The sequence below is a fragment of the Cetorhinus maximus genome, chromosome 29 (assembly GCF_964194155.1).
Source record: "Cetorhinus maximus chromosome 29, sCetMax3.hap1.1, whole genome shotgun sequence".
NCBI lineage: Eukaryota > Metazoa > Chordata > Chondrichthyes > Lamniformes > Cetorhinidae > Cetorhinus > Cetorhinus maximus.
This window is the reverse complement of record NC_135907.1, coordinates 12,804,701-12,822,464: the sequence shown is the minus strand read 5'-3', so window position 1 is coordinate 12,822,464 and position 17,764 is coordinate 12,804,701. Positions and strand designations below refer to the sequence as shown.

The 17,764-nt window shown below is 45.6% G+C and overlaps 1 protein-coding gene across 1 annotated transcript in view; it reads left to right on the top strand.

Moving 5' to 3' along the window:
• Window positions 1-17,764, top strand: part of LOC144669266 (cytokine receptor common subunit beta-like) — a 62,151-nt gene that overhangs the window by 13,849 nt on the left and 30,538 nt on the right. The window contains exons 2-6 of the mRNA XM_078531592.1: window positions 8,809-8,964; window positions 10,398-10,545; window positions 12,360-12,529; window positions 14,082-14,239; window positions 16,830-17,025. Coding sequence (XP_078387718.1) covers window positions 8,892-8,964; window positions 10,398-10,545; window positions 12,360-12,529; window positions 14,082-14,239; window positions 16,830-17,025 — 745 coding nt within the window. The 5' untranslated portion in view covers window positions 8,809-8,891. The remainder of the gene's footprint in view (window positions 1-8,808; window positions 8,965-10,397; window positions 10,546-12,359; window positions 12,530-14,081; window positions 14,240-16,829; window positions 17,026-17,764) is intronic.

The window sequence follows — 17,764 nt, the reverse complement described above, 5'->3', positions numbered from 1 at the left end:
ATTTTTATACTCCATTCCCTTTGAAATAAAGGCCAGCATTCCATTTGCCTTCCCTATTACCTGTTGAACTTGTATGTTAGCTTTTTGGGATTCATGCATGAGGACACCCAAATCCCTTTGTATTGCAGCCTTCTGCAGTTTTTTTTCCATTTAAATAATATTCAGCTCCTCTATTCTTTCTGCCAAAGTGCATATCCTCACATTTTCCCACATTATATTCCATCTGCCACTTTTTTACCCACTCGCTTAACCTGTCTATATCCCTCTGTAGACTCCTTGTGTCATCCTCACCACTTGCCTTCCCATCTATTTTTGTATCATCCACAAATTTGGCGATAGTACATTCACTTCCCTCATCTAAGTCATTTATACTATAAATAATTGAGGCCCAGCACTGATCCCTGTGGCTCTCCACTAGTTACAAGTTGTCATCCCAAAAATGCCCCACTTATCCCAACTCTCTGTCTTCTATTAGTTAGCCAATCCTCTATCCATGCTAATATACTACCCCCAACACCATGGGCTCTTATCTTATTAAGTAGCCTTATGAGTGGTACCTTATCGAATGCCTTATGGAAATCTAAATATATTACATCTACTGGTTCTCCTTTATCTATTTTACTTGTTACCTCCTCAAAGAATTCTAATAAATTTATCAGGCATGATTTCCCCTTCATGAAGCCATGTTGACTCTGCTTGATTAGATTATGTAATTCTAAATGCTCTGCTATTATATCTTTTATAATAGACTCCAACACTTTCCCAATGACAGATATTAAGCTAACTGGCCTATACCTAGCTGCTTTTTTGTCTTCCTCCCTTTTTGAATAAGGGTGTTACATTGGAAGTTTTCCAATCGTCTGGGACTTTTCCAGAATCTAAGGATTCTTGGAAGATTACTACTGGTACATCCACTATCTCTACAGCTACTTCCTTTAATGCCCGCAGATGCAACCCATCAGGTCCAGAGGACTTATTGGCTTTTGGCCCCATTAGTTTTCCTGGTATATTTTCTCTAGCGATAGTTATTGTATTTATTTCCTCTCCCCCTTTTGCCCCTTGATTATTTAGTACCTTTTGAATGCTATTAGTATCCTCTACCATGAAGACTGAAGCAAAGTTTTTATTTAACTCCTCTGCCATTTCCTGGTTCCCCATTATTTCCCCAGCCTCATTATGTAAGGGGTCTATGTTCACTTTGGTCTCTCTCTTCCTTTTCATATATTAAAAGAAGCTCTTACTGTCAGTTTTAATATCACTTGCTAGTTTACCCTCAAAGCTTATTTTCTCTCTCTTTTTTTTTAGTCATCTGTGGTTGGTTTTTTAAATGTTCCCAATCCTCTGGTTTACCACTAATCTTTGCCACATTGTATGTCTTTTCTTTTAGTTTGATACTATCCTTAACTTCCTTGGTTAACCATGGTTGGTTTATCCCATTCCTTGAATCCTTCTTCCTCATTGGGATATATCTTTGTTGTGATAGGAGCATAACCTCCCTACTATTATATTAATTTCCCCTCGCAATAAATGATAACATTCTATTAGTTTTCCTAATAACTTGCTGTACCTGGATACTAGCCTTCAGTGATTCAGCTGTAAGACACCCAGATCCCTCTGCATCTCAGAGATCTGCAATCTCTCACCATTTAGATAATATGCTTCACTTTTATTCTTCCCACCAAAGTGGAAAATTTTGCATTTTCCCACAATTTTACTCCATTTGCCAGATCTTTCCCCACTCACTTAACCTATCCATATCTGTTTATAGCCTCTATAAGTCCTCTTCACAACTTACTTTCCTACCTATCTTTGTGTCATCAGCAAATTTGGCAACCATCCCGTTCATCCCTTCATCCAAGGCACGTTTGAGGACTCTGGGTCTATACTCGATGGAGTTTAGAAGGATGAGGGGGGATCTGATTGAAACTTACAGAATACCGAAAGGCCTGGATAGAGCGGACGTGGGGAAGATGTTTCCATTAGTAGGAGAGACTAGGACCCGAGGGCACAGCCTCAGAGTAAAGGGAAGACCTTTTAGAACAGAGATGAGGAGAAACTTCTTTAGCCAGGGAGTGGTGAATCTATGGAATTCATTGCCACAGAAGGCTGTGGAGGCCAGGTCATTGAGTGTATTCAAGACCGAGATAGATAGGTTCTTGATTGGTAAGGGGATCAAAAGTTACGGGGAGAAGGCGGGAGAATGGGGTTGAGAAACTTATCAGCCATGATTGAATGGCAGAGCAGACTCGATGTGCCGAATGGCCTAATTTCTGCTCCTATGTCTTATGGTCTTATGGTCTTATTTATATAAATTGTAAACAGTTGAGGTTCCGGCTTTGATCCTTGTGGCACATCACTCGTTGCCAACCTGAAAAAGATCTACTCTGTGTTTCCTGTTAGCTAGCCAATCTTCTATCCATACCAATATGTTACTCCCTACACCATGAGCTTTTATTTTACACAATAACCTTTGATGTGGCACCTTATCAAATGCTTTCTGGAAATCTAAGTGCAGTACATCCATCAGTTCCCATTTACCCAGAACTCCAATAAATTGGTTAAACATGATTTCCCTTTCACAAAACCATGTTGACTGTGCCTGATTACCTGGAATTTATCCAAATGCTCTGCTATAGCTTCTTTAATAATAGCTTCTAACATTTTCCCTATGACACAAGTTAAGCTAACTGGCCTGTAGTTTCCCACTTCCTGTCTCCCTCCCTTTTTGAATAATGGAATTACATTTGCTATCTTCCAATCGAATGGGACCTTCCCTGAATCTAGAGAGTTTTGGAAAATTAAAACCAATGCATCAACAATCTCGCTAGCCACTTTTTTTAAGAGCCTAAGATGAAGTCCATCAGGATCCAAGCACTTGTCAGCCCAGAGCTCCAGCAATTTACTCAGTACCGCTTCTCTGGTGATTGTAATTTTCCTGAGTTCCTCCCTCCCTTCCATTTCCTGATTTATAGCTGCCTCTGTGATGTTACTTGTATCCTCTATAGTGAAGGCTGATACAAAATACCTATTCAATTCATCTGCCATTTCCTTGTTTTCCATTATCAATTCTCCAGACTCACTTTCTATACAATCAATAATCACTTTGTTAACTCGTTTCTTTTTAAAATATTTATGGAAACTCTTTACCATCTGTTTTTATATTTCTGGCTAGCTTTCTCTCACACTCTAATTTATCCCTCCTTATTAATCTTTTAGTCATCCTTTGCTGTTCCTTATATTCTGTCCAATCTTCTGGCCTTCCAACTATCTTTGCACAATTATATATTTTTTCTTTAAGTTTGATACTATCTTTAATCTTTCTACTTAACCACGGATGGTCTATCCGTTCCTTGGACTTTTTCTAACTTGTTTGAATGTATCTATTCTGTGTATTCTGAAATACCCCCTTGAATGTTAGCCACTGCATCTCTGTTAACCTAATTTGCCAATTATTCACTTTAGCCAGCTCTGATTTCATGCCCTCATAATTGCCCTTATTTAAGTTTAAAAACATATTATCGGACCCACTCCTCTCTCCCTCAAACTGAATGTAAAACTCGAGCATGTTATGGTCACTGCTACCTAGGGGTGCCTTCACTATAAGGTCATTAATTGATCCCATCTCTTTGCACAATACCAGGTCTAGTATAGCCTGCTCTCTGGTTGGCTCCAGAGCATGCTGTTCTAAGAAGCTATCCCAGAAACATTCTGTGAATGCCTCATCTAGGCTACCTTTGCCCATCTGACTTTTCCAGTCTATATGTAGATTAAAATCCCCCATGGTTATTGCCGTACCTTTCTGACAAGCTCTCATTATTTCTTCCTTTACGTTCCATTCTACCGTGTTGTTAAAATTAGGCCAGTTAGCTTAACGTGTGTCATAGGGAAAATGTTAGAAGCTATTATTAAAGAAGCTATAGCAGAGCATTTGGATAAATTCCAGGTAATCAGGCACAGTCAACATGGTTTTGTGAAAGGGAAATCATGTTTAACCAATTTATTGGAGTTCTGGATAAATGGGAACTGATGGATGTATTGCACTTAGATTTCCAGAAAGCATTTGATAAGGTGCCACATCAAAGGTTATTGTGTAAAATAAAAGCTCATGGTGTAGGGAGTAACATATTGGTATGGATAAAAGATTGGCCAGCTAACAGGAAACATAGAGTAGATCTTTTTCAGGTTGGCAAGATATAACAAGTGATGTGCCACAAGGATCAAAGCCGGAACCTCAATGTTTACAATTTATATAAATAACTTGGATGAAGGGATGAACGGGATGGTTGCCAAATTTGCTGATGACACAGAGATAGGTAGGAAAGTACACAATTTTAACAATTAGTACGCAGCTTCCACAAGTGACTTCTTGCCTTTACTATTTCTCATCTCTACCCAAACCTTTCCACATCCTGGTTTCCTGAACTTAGGTCATCCCTTTCTATTGTGCTAATGTCATCGTTAACTAACAGAGCCACCCCCTCCACCTTTTTCTTGCTTCCAGTCCTTCCGAAATGTCCTATACCCTATAACATCCAGGTCCCAATCCATGTCCTCCTGCAGTCGTGTCTCTGTAATGGCTATCAAAGAAGCTTTGGAACAGTTAAACTCTTTACTTACAGAATATGGCACAGCTAGTGCTGTAAAAAGGGGGCGTGTCTTCCGCATGGATTCTCTCCGCTGCATTCTCCGAGGTTTCCTGCACTGGTTGAGTTCTTCAGGGTGGAAGATCACCCTCTGTTAATGGTTGGAAATAGGGGTTCCGATACAGAAAATTCCGTTCAAAATGTTCAGATGCAAATGTGTAATATACAAAAAAGAATAATACCGTGAGAATTTACCATTGATCAACATTATTCACTCATGGGATGTGGGTGTTACTGGCTAGGCCAGCATTTATTGCCCTTGTTCAGAGGGCATTTAAGAGTCAACCACATTACTGTGGCTATGAAGTCACATGTAGGTCAGACCAGGTAAGGATGGCAGATTTCCTTAGTGATTGGGATGGGTTTTTACAACAATCAGCAATGGTTTCATGGCCATCATTAGACTTTTAACTCCAGATTTTTATTGGATTCAAATTTCACTATCTGCCATGGTGGGATTCAAACCGGGTCCCCAGAAAATTACCTGGGTCTCTAGAACACTAGCCTAGTGACATTACCACTATGCCATCACTGCCACCTGAGTGATTTGAAATGGCCAGGAAGAAACAGAGTACCAAGGAAGAAAAAGACTTGTGTAGGAACAGAAGGAGGCCATTCAGCCCCTCAAGCCTTTACTTAATTAGGTCACAACAGTTTAGTATCTTAATTTCATCCACCTGCTTTGCATCCGTAATCCTTATTACCCTGACTGACATAAATAAATGTCTTATATTTAAAACAAAGTAATTTATATTTCAATAAGATGCCAAATGAGTAATAGAAAATGCTGGAAATATCCCAAAGCACTATTCTAAGGAGAACAGGGGAGTTATTCTGAGTGGCCAGTCCAATATTTATCCCCCAGTCAACATCACAAAACAGATTAATCAGGTAATTTTCACATTGCTGTTTGTGGGAGCTTGCTGTGCACAGATTGGCTGCTGCATTTCCTACATCACAATTGTAGTTACAACTCAAAAGTATTTCATTGGTTGTAAAATGCATTGGAATGTCCTGAGGTCACAAAAGGCACTGTATAAATGCAAGTTATTTCTGTATGATCTACTGGAATAGCAGAACAGGCTTGGGGGGGGCTGAATAGCCTACCCTGTTTCCTATGTCCACTTCAGCAAGCAGCCATGCAGCTAATCTGTTACCTCTGCTGTCATTGTGGTCTCTGCTCCCAAATCGAGGAGCTTCCGCAAGTTGGCAAGACATTCATCAAACAATACCACAGCAAGTTTCTACTTTTTATCAGTGCCTTACTTCTGACCATTTTCCAGGGTCTCGTCCTCGCAGTGCAAACTTATCTCTGGCCACTGGCCTCCCATTCTGCAGTTAGAGACCTAAATGTGTCTCTAACTGCAGATTCTAACTTACACAAAAGTTATTTCAGCCCCTTTCAGTGATGTTGGGTGGAATTTTCCGTGCCTGTTGGTGGCGAGCGTGTTTGGCGGCCTGAGCAGACAATATGGCGAGGAGGCCAAAGATCGGTTTCACGACGTCATGAAGCCAGTTTGCAATCGCCCCTCTCTGCCCATCAATGGCAGGCTGCCTTTCCCGCCATCGGGCGTTGGAAATTTCATTGTAATACATCTTCGTATCATTATAAGTCCAGCTCTGGAATCATCCCCCCCACACTGGATCATCCGAGCACATAGGCGTGGTTGGACACCGACGTGTTTCACAACTGTACATGAGCGACGTGTACCTGGTGAGCTGCACTTCTCTCGGGACTTTGAGGTTTGTTTGCCTACCTTGCTTCGGTCAACACTCACAGTCATCAGCGCCAGGCTTCACAGGTAGCACCACATCACTTTTAGGGGAGTTTTCACGGGCAGGTCTCTACCTACCAGACCAGCCAGTAAGGCCGGGGGTGGCCTTTCAATGGCTGCATGGCTAGGGCTTGCTTGGGCAAGGGGGATAAGTGGCCTCAAGCAAGGGAGGAGCCTGCAGGGCGAGGGCTGTACTGGGGAAAGGGGGTATCCCAGGGTGTGTGTGGGGAAACACATTGATCTGTGCAAGTGGCCTCAAGATGGTGCGGGCTGAGGAGGCAGCCTCCAGAGGAGATGAGGCCAGATGGAGATGTGATGGTATGTGTGAGAGAGTGAGCGGTAATGCCCCTTAAGCTGGCAGTGAGTGAGATGCCAGTGAATGTCTGATGGGCTTGAGTGTGTGAATTTAGAGTGATGAGATGGTTGCCTTACCCTGGCTGAAGGTAAGAGATCATTCATCCTCTATCTGCATTGGATGGCCAACCTCTTCAGTGCAGCATTGGCACTGACCACCACTGCCATCGCCTACCATGCTGGACTGGTGATGCCGCTGCCCCTCCTGCGGCCTGAGTGGGGGTAGAGGACATCACGGTGGGCCTCCACAGCATCCAAAAGGCATTCCAGGGACGCATCACTGAATCGGGGTGGGGGGTGGCTGCAGTCCCCTTGTCTTTCGGGGCCATGTTTTCCGTGCAGCAATCCTGGGCTGGAAGCACTGAGATGTGCGCACGCGGCTGCAGTTTAAATATGGCGCCCGGCATGAGCAAACAGTGAGGTGATCTCGTGGTGGGCAAATGAGAGCCCACCCACCATCGAAACAGTGTGGTTCCCGGGAATGCATGATTAATGAGGCGGGATCAGGAAAATACAGCGTGAAAAGCTGCCAGTGCAACCATTGGGTAAAACGTTCTTTTTCCCATCCGCTACAGCACTTAATGCAAATCTTGGATGACTCCGCCCATGCTCTCCTCATGATGCCATGGGTACAGGCCATGCGATTGTTTGTTTAGCACCTTTAAGAATATTTGTTTTATTTACGGTGTTATCACAAATTCCAGTTGTATACACATATGGATATGGTTATCTACCTATGTCCATCAGCAGAGGAACTTATATAAAGAACGCCCACATCTACCATAAGTACAGTGAACGCATCTAGATATACCTTAAGCATGCTCCACATGCATGTGAGCGTGTACACACTCCTATATACATACTAATGCATACATGAGTACATGAGTACACGCACATGCACACACCTACCCACAGAGTCACACTCACACAGGTCTATACAGACACATGCTCACACACATGTAAACACAGACACGCCTACAAAGACACAAATGAGCACACACATGTACACATGCACACACATGCACACAGTCATGCGTACACACACTCAGACACAGATATTAGTGCACACGCATGCATACACATGCACATCACACTCACACACTCTCATACACTGACCCATCCACGCACCCAAACACTGACCTACACACCTGTGCACGCCATCACTATTCCAAAAGGCCTCTAGACAGGCTGTGTTCAGCCTGTAGCTTTGGTGGATGTCCAGCAGTTTATGTGGATAATCACATTTCTTTTGGACTTCTACCAAAGTTACATCAAGAGAAGGCCCAAGGAAATTCACTGTAAACAGAAATAAGCTCATACCTTCATGTGCACAGTCACGTACTCCAAATGTGCACTTCCCTATCCCAAACACAGCCACTCTCTCACAGGCACACACATTCCTATCACCTGTGATAAGTAGAGCCACAAACACCCCCAAGCCAAACACAGAGCACCCCTAACCCCAAAACACGTGCACACAGCCTCCTGCATGCACACATATGGAGGCATGCCCTTTTTCAGTAGATGGCATTGCCAAAGGGCAACACATAGATGAGAACAAAGAGGGAGCCAAGGACGAATCCTCGGGGGACTCCAGAGCTAATCCTACAGGGACGGGAAGAGAAGTTATTGCTAGACATTGCTACACTAACAGCACTGTGGGTGCACCTACACCACATGGACTGCAGCGGTTCAAGAAGGCAGCTCACCACCACCTTCTCAAGGTCAATGAGGGATAGCCAATAAATGCTGGCCCAGCCAGTGGTGCCCACATCCCATGAAAGAATATTTTTTTTTTAAAATGCTGTGCCAAGATGCGACAGGTAAGACTGGGGAAAAATGAGGCAAATTCCATTGAGCTAGACTGTGGAGGAGAGGCACTGCAGAAGGGAGATGTGGTCGACTATGTCAAGGGCTGAAAAGAGGGTGAGAAGGGATAACGCGCCCTGGTCACAATCAACACAGACCACCTCCGACTTCATTGATACTTGGAGAGTGGTGAATTGATATTTTCTTGTTTTTTTTCCTATCACTAGAGATAATGAGGACGTGAAACCAAAAGGCTGAAGCCCCCTCGGAGAAGTGATTTGTGGAAAAAGAACTTAAAGGAAGTCTCAACATGTTTGGAAAAGAAAGAACAAGCTTTTTGTGCTCGATTTCCATTTTGGCCCTCACCATTGCTCACTGTGCAGGTAAGCAAGTCCTCCTCTTTCAAAGATAATCCTTTTTTCCCTGAATGTAGATTGGAGTGTAAATTGCTTGAGAAAAGGCACTACACAAAGTCTGTCTTCCACTTACCGTTCCACTCTGTCAAGACAATGAGTAAAGGTGCCATCTTACGTGGAATGTACAGCAAAGAAACAGACCATTTGGCCCAACCGGTCCGTGTTAGGGTTTATGCTCCTCCTCCCGTCTACTTTGTCACGCCCTATCAGTACATCCGCCTATTGCTTTCTTCCTCATAAATTTATCTCAATTCCCCTTAAATGGATCTACGCTATTTTCCTCAGCTGCTCCTTTGTGATAGCGAGGTCCACATTCTCACCACTCTCTGGGTAAAGAGGTTTCTCCCTGAATTCTCTGTTGAATTCATTTGTGACTAAGTTATATTGACGGTTCCTGGTTTCCAACCCACCCACATCTTCTGTACATCTACTCTATCGAACCCTTTCATAATCTTAAATCCCTCAATCTGTCAGGTCACCCTTTCCCTTCTCTAGCCAGTACAGAGCTAGGGAGAATAACACCTTACCTTGTGTAAATGGGTCTGAGGTTGTCTCATATTGATGCGGTGAGTCTCTTCTTTGGAGAGATTAAGAGTTCCTCATTGAGCTGGGTAGAGTCAACTGAACTGCCCATGGCCATGGGCACAGCACTAGCTGGGCTTTGTGCCTTAAGGCGATACAGAAGCACCAGAAATGGGGATGTCAGACTGGGTGTATGTGGCCTCTTCTGGAGACCATTAGATGGAGATCCCTTATTTTGAAACTGTGACCCCTAGTTCTAGATTCTCCCACAAGAGGAAACATCCTCTTCACATCCACCCTGTCAAGACCCCTCTGGATCTAAAATGTTTCAATCAAGTTGTCCTGCAGTTAAGTCAACACCGACAGGCCCATGTTTTGATGAATGCTCAATTTAGTTCCCTCCTCGCCATCTCAAAAGAAAAAACACAAATAAGATTTATGATTACTTCGTAGAAAACCCATTTAGAATCTCAAGTGTGATCTAAGTGCCCCTCTTTGTCAGGTGCCCTATCCAGAGCCATCTGCCCTCCCAGGTAAAATATCACACCACACTATTCTGAAGAAGAGCAGGGAAGTTCGCCCCAGTGTCCTGGCCAATATTTACCCCTCAACGCCGACGTGGCCGAAAAAGCAGGTGGCCCGGTCATTACCACATTGCTGCTGGCGGGATCTTGCTGTGTGCAGATTGGCTGCTGGGTTTCCGACATTACAACAGCGAAGACACTTCAAAGGTGCTTCACTGGCTGTAAAGTACTTGGGGACGTCCGGTGGTCACGAAGGGCACTTTAGAGAAGCGAACCTTTCTCTTTAGGCTTTTAATTAGACAAGGAGGTATTTCCCCTTCTGTTCCTGATAGTTGATTTTGCTTTTGCTTTTAGTATACGATGTTGTCAACAGTTTGCAGTGTTACACCGACTACAGCTCGGAGATAGAGTGCCAATGGGCTGAAGACCCAATGGCCAGGCAATACATTCCAATGGATTTATATTACAAGAAGGAAATACAAGGAACGATGAGAAATTACACGTTAGTATTACATCATTCTTTGGCGCATGATAAATCAAGTCTTTTTTACCTTGTCCTGAAGTTACTGACTCCTACTGATAGTGGTGGGGACCACTCTTGCCTCAAGATCGGAAAGCCGTGAGTTCAGTCCCTACGGTGGAGACTTGAACACAACTAGGCTGGTACTCCCAGCGCTGAGGGAGTACGGCACTGTTGGAGGTGCTGTCTTTCAGGTGAGACCTGGGCACGTACACGTCTGCCCTCCCAGGTCAGTGCAGTTCTTCCAATGGGTACTAATTTGAAGAAGAGCAGGGTTCTGAGCCAATATATATCCTTTACCAACACCACTAGAACAAATCGCCTGGTCATTATCATGTTGCTGTTTGTAGATGTTCACTTAGTGTAAACTGGCTGCTGTACTTTTTTTTTTTATTTGCTCATGAGGTGTGGGCATTACTGGCTAGGCCAGCATTTATTACCCACCCCTGACTGCCCTTGTTCAGGGGGCATTTTTTAAGAGGCAAGAACAGCAGATTTTCTTCCCTAGAGGGGGCATGAGTGAACCAGGTGGGTTTGTACGACAATCACCAATGGTCATCAACATATTTTTATTGAATTCAAATTTCACCATCTTCCATGGTGGGATTTGAACTCAGGCCCCCCCAGAGCATTACCCTGGGTTTCTAGTCCAGTGACAATGCCGCTATGCCACCGCCTCCCCCATTTCTTACATGACAACAGTGACTATTCTTCATTTGGCTGTTGTGAACCGCTTTAGGGCATCCTGAGGTTGTGAAAGGCGCTACACAAATGTGAGCTCGCTGCTGAAGCCCAAAACACGACATGGGGCAGGTAGACACCAAGGACTTGCATTTTCAGCCCCTTTGAGCCCAGGGAAACCGGAGGAGAAAGGGTGGGAATTAGAAGATAAAGGTCAACGTGAGGTCAAACACGACACCCCACCACCATGCTGGCTGCGATCAGAAAAATCAGCCTCCAATGCGAGTCTGAGGTTAGGGTGGGCTCAGAAACACAAGATGCATTCGTTAGTTTGGTGTTGACCATTCTAAACAGAAAAATTCCCTTTTGTGTCGATGTCCCCAGAAAACACAGTACTTCAAGGGCAATAGGACCTCCTCATGAGGGTTGCTCAGGTCTCCTGCGGTGTCACCTAAGAAAGGTCCAAAGACTTGGAGAAACATTTTGAGCCTGATTGCTAGCAAAGGGCAGGCAAGAAGATGCAAGGCCAGAAATGAAGCTAGCGCACAGGGAATGTGGCTCAGTCACATTGGGATATTAACACAAGTAGCAATCTAGCCCGGCTAATCTAGCCTAGTGGTTCTCAACGTATGGTCCACAGACCACAGGTGGTCCACGAGGGTCCTCCAGGTGGCCCACGGCTTGTCCAGAATACAAGTCACTGAAGCTGGTACTTGACGGGCGGACATTTGCATCTGGCCCAAGGGTTCTGGGCTCATTGGCTCAGCTCTGAAGCAGCAACAATATTCAACCGTGCGATCAGTTTATCAACACTTGTTGGACTGAAAACCAAGAGGAGCTGGCTGAGTGCTGAGCCGGACATGTTTGCTGAACCCCTCCACCTTGGAGTCTCACGGTAAAGTAGTGCCATTCTTTCCCATAAATTCTGATTGGGTTTTTGGGGTGGCAAGCAAAAGCGGCGTTGTGGGGGGAGGGGGAGGGGGGAGGGTGGTGATGGATTGCCAGGTGACCTTTTGCCTCCTTCTACGTAGGCCACAGACGAAAAAGCTTGAGAACCACTGATCTAGCCTATAGGAGCAAAGCATCAAAACGAAAAGTTATTTTTATGCTTTCAGGCTGCAGAAATGCAACTCAAGAAGATCACCAGAAAATACTTCCAGCTCTGATCTTCATTGGAGGTGTACCATAATGGATACCAGTCATGCTATCTCGTTTACATATAATTATGTCTTTAAACCAGAAAGACCAGTCAAGCTAAACAAACGCGTCAGACTTTTGGAAAACAGTAAGTTGGGTTTGAACAATGTTAAATCTTTCAGTTTTCTTCTCCTGGTGGAGTTCCTCACTTATTATATTATTCATTATTGCTATCTTGGGGAGGTCTTGTGGCGCCGTGCCTCTGAGCCAGAAGCTCTGGGTTTGAGTCCCGCTCCAGCACTTGATGGCCAAGGAAGATGCGCTCATAACGCGGCCAAACAGGTTGAGTGTCAACATAGACCCTTCCAACACACAGCAATGGCAGGTGGCCAGAGGCTGAGTGTCTTGGGCTATGTCAGGAAGATATAGACGGGATGGTCAAATGGGCAGATAAGTGACAGATGAAATTTAACCCTGAAAATTGTGAGGTGATACACTTTGGAAGGAGTAATTTGACAAGGAAGTATTCAATGAACGGCATGACATTAGGAAGTTCTGAGGAACAAATGGACCTTGGCGTGTGTGTCCATAGATCTCTGAAGGCGGAGGGGCATATTAGTGGAGTAGTGAGAAAGGCATATGAGACACTTGCCTTTATCAATCGAGGCATAGATTACAAAAGTCGGGAGGTCATGTTGGAGTTGTATAGAACATTGGTGAGGCCACAGCTGGAGTACTGTGTGCAGTTCTGGTCGCCACATTATGGGAAGGATGTGATTGCACTGGAGGGGGTGCAGAGGAGATTCATCAGGATGTTGCCTGAGATGAAACATTTAAGTTATGACGAGAGGTTGGATAGACTTGGGTTGTTTTCGTTGGAGCAGAGAAGACTGAGGGGCGACCTGATGGAGGTGTACAAGATTATGAGGGGCATGGACAGGGTGGATAAGGAGCAGCTGTTCCCCTTAGTTGAAGGGTCAGTCACAAGGGGACATAAGTTCAAGGTGAGGGGCAGGAGGTTTAGGGGGGATGTGAGGAAAAAACGTTTTTACCCAGAGGGTGGTGACGGTCTGGAATGCGCTGCCTGGGAGGATGGTGGAGGCGGGTTGCCTCACATCCTTTAAAAAGTACCTGGATGAGCATTTGGCACGTCATAACTAATAAGGCTATGGGCCAAGTGCTGGTAAATGGGATTAGGTAGGTAGGTCAGGTGTTTCTCACGTGTCGGTGCAGACTCAATGGGCCGAAGGGCCTCTTCTGCACTGTGTGATTCTGTGATTCTGCGATTCTGTAAGAGTGGGAGAGATTCCTGGTCAGCCCTGTGGTGGAATGAAAACTGGAGCCTCTACCATCAGCATCCACAGCGCCAGGCTACAACATGCATGGAAAAGGGGCATGTTGCCACGGCAACTCGGGCTCATTGAGGGCCCGGTTGGCTCAGTTGACTGGACGGCCAGCGTGGGTCAGATTGATGTTAACAGCCTGGTGTTTGATTTCCCTACTCTGGCTGGAGTGGATACAGGGCCTGCCTCCTTACCCTGCCCATGGTAGAGGTCGGGGGGGGTGGCGTTGTGAGTCGGACCTGCCTTTCGGCGGGGAGGGAACTGAATAAGAATCGCTACCTTCTGAAATAGAGGCAAGACTTGCCCTTCCGATAGACGCGGCTAACCTTCTTTCTCATTTGCTGCTTCAATTCTCAGTCAAACCCCAACCTCCGTTCAACCTGAGCGTCGCTGTCACAGAGGAAGGGGATTACTTACTGTCCTGGAAGACAATCTACACGGCAAATTCGTCCAATAAGCTCTTCGGAAAGTTACAGTATGACATTAAGTACAAACGAAGCTGGCAGCCATGGGAGGTACAGACTGGTTATGTCGTTCTTAAAGTTTTAATGAATGAGCAAAATCGCCTGGCTCGGGGGGCGCGCGGGAGTATTGCGAGGGACTTGGGCTGCCTCTAAGCTGGGAGGCTGGTAACACAATCACGGTTTGAAGCGACTAACGGTGCAGAAGATGTGAGGAAGATCCACAAGGGGTTATATCGGGAAAGGAGGGGTTATGAGCGTCAGGAAAGACTGGGCACATTTTTCTCTGGTGAAGGGGAGGCTAAGGGGAAGTGGGGGGCGAGGTTGGCCTCTCGCTGCGATGTGAGTGCAATGTAATGCAACGCGTTCTCAATTCACCAGCTTCCCGTACGCAGAAACATGAAGCACAGCTCAGTGCAGTTGGCCATTTATACGGGCAAAGCCACAGCGCCAGGGTGGTGGTGTCCTTTGAGGCAATTTGTGCCACCTCCTCGCGTGCCGGGACAGGAACCTTTGCCAGGGAGGCCTTTTAATCCTAACACAAGCAAACTAAGGCAGACGCTGGAAAGCGGAGATTAAAAATGGAAAGTGCGGGGAAAAAAACCTCAGCAGTTCAGGGCAGCATCTGTGGAGAGAGAAACAGAGCTAAGGTTTCAGGTCGATGGCTTTTTAATCAGAGCTGGAGGAAGTTGGAGATTTGAAATGAAAGTATAGGAAGCCAGGGCACCTCGAGCCTGTCCTGGCCCTTCAGTGAGATTACAGCTGACCCGCGTATGAACTCCGGGGGGGCAGAATTTTGCCCTTGTCGGAGGGGTGGGGGGGTGGGCGGGGGGGTGGGGTTGGGGTGGGGTGGTGGAGGAAGCGAGCACGAACCTCATGCATGCGCGCGAGTGTGCGCTCAAACAATCTCCCTCAGGCACAGAGCTGCCTCAGGGAGATGAAGAGCTTTCAAAATAAAAAAATAAAGATGTTCAAAATGTCATCAAACGTGTCCCTCCTCATGTGACTCTGAGCAGGGGACATGTTATTAATTAAATTTTAAAATTTTTATTCTCCTTTTCGTTTGCTGTCGGAAACCTCATCCCGCCCGTGGATGAGGTTTCCCAAAAAAAGGAAAATCTAAAGGCCGATCGGCGTTCTCACCTACCCGCCAACCGTAAGGTTGGATGGGCAGCGAAAAGATTCTTTTAATTGCCTTTGTTACCTTTTAATTGTTGGCGGGCACGCTGCCGACTCGGGCGCCCGCCCTGCCAACCGAAATATCGCGCGAGTGCGCGATGAGGTCGGGATGCTCGCCCCCCGATGCCATCTTACACTCGGTGGGGTCGGGCGCACGCCCGCCTGCCCAATGGGCTAAAAAATTCAGTCCCAGATAAATTTAACACTTACCAGGTGTTTAAGCAAGTGCAGACGCCAGGAAGGGAGGAGTAAGGAGCTAAAGGGATAACCCGAGACAGGGCGGAAGGCAGAAGTGATTTAAGCGGCGGTAATGGAACAAGTAAAGAAACAAAGATGGGTCTGAAGGAATTGCAAATGGCAACAGCAGTACCGTCACCAAAAAAGTAGCAACTGTGGTTGAACTTGTTGAACCGTATGTTGAGTCCGGGAGGCTTTGTAGTGCCAAATCGAAAACTGAGGCCCTGTTCCTCGAACCTCAATTGAGCTTCTCTGGGGTTGCGTAGGAATGCTAAGACCTTTTTACTCTATTAGTACCTCTATAGCAAGCTGGGCCTGCACTGGCTGACGTTTAGAAGAATGAGAGGTAATCTCACAGACACATACAAGATTCTGAAGGGGTTTACCAAGGTAGACACTGAGAGCCTCCTTCCGCTGGTAAGGAAATCTAAACATGGTGGGAGGGTGTGAAACAGTCTCAGGATAAGGGGCAGATCACTTAGGACTGGGATGAGGGGAAATTTCTTTGCTCAAAGGGTTTCGGGAATTGATGAATAAACATTTTTTGGTCTCTCAGGGAATCAAGGGATTTGGGGAACGGGCAAGAAAGTGGAGTTTAGGCAGAAGATCGGCCACCATCCGATTGAAATGGCGGAGCAGGCTAGAGTGGCTATTTATTCTTTCGTGAGATGCGGGCGTTTGCTGGCAAGGCCAGCATTTGTTGCCCGTCCCTAATTGCCCTTGAACTGAGTCGCTTGCTCAGCCATTTCGGGGGGCAGTTAAGAATCAACCTCATTGCTGTGGGTCTGGAGCCACACGTAGGCCAGACCAGTTAAGGATGGCAGATTTCCTCCCCTTAAAGGGCATTAGTTTAGTGAACCAGGTGGATCTTTTTTTACAACAATCAATGATAGTTTCATGGCCATTAATGCTGAGACTAGCTTTATATTTCAGATTTATTAATTAAATCTAAATTCCAACAGCTCTCTCGGTGGGATTTGAACCCAAATCTCCAGACCATTAATCTGGGCCTCTGGATTACTAGACCAGTGATATTGTCACAACGCCATTGACCATCTCCCCCACTCCTGCTCCTATTTCCTATGTTCTTATTTTCTTATGTTTGCAATTCATCGTAAAATATTTTTAAAAGCATGAATTTTAGCAGAGATTTTCCTACACGTGTTAGTAAGTTGCAGGCTTGAAGCTGACTATAGCGTGCGAGCTGATGAATCCTCTCTCCCTGCAGAATTCGGTTTCAGAGACTGTGCAAAGCGACGATCGGCCGTTTCACATCAACAAGTCATCATTGGTGACTTCAGAAACATACGTCGCGTGTGTGCGGGCAAAGCCACTGCAGCAGGACGGTTACGGAGGTCACTGGAGCGAGTGGAGCTCAGAGGTCCAATGGGACGTCACTGAAAATGCCAATCACTCTCAAACAGGTAATTGTCACGGAAAACGTTTAACGAGGAGCTGGAGGCAACAGGCGGGGGAATCCGAGCTCCAATTTTAACTCCCATCTAAAAAGCGCCCTTAGCATAGCAACAACGTCGGAGAACTGTTTATCAAGCAAAACTGGACATCTAGCTACGTGAGGAAATATCAGGGCAGGCTTGGTCAAAATTGTAGATTTGAAGGAATGTCGTAAAGGAGGATAGAGAGAGACAGACAGGCAAAAGAGGTGGGGAGGTTTAAGGAGGGGATTCCAGAGCTTAGAGCCAAGGTAGCCCAAGGCACAACAATTAAAAATGGGCAATAAATTCTGACCTCTCTAGCAATGCCCATATCTCACGAACTGAGAAAGAATTGAAGTGGTGTGTTTTCCTGATGTCTTGCCCAACATTCTGCCCTGCACCAAGAGCAGGTTCACTGTTCAGTCACCCCATTGCTGTCTGTCAAGTGTTTCTGGGTCATTTATTCCGAATGAAATGGCTGCTTTGTTTGCCTACAAAACAGCAGTGGCTACACCTGGGAGTGGCTGATTGTGTCTGAAGCATTTTGAGATATTTCTGAGGGATCTTGATCAGTAGCTATATAAATGCAATTGTTGATTTCTTGATATGGACAGAGGACTAGGAGTAGGTCATTCATCTCCTCGAGCCTGCTTCACTGTTCAATTGGATCAGGGCTGATCCATACTTCAAGGCCAATTGCAGTATCACAATATCTTTACAGTGCAGG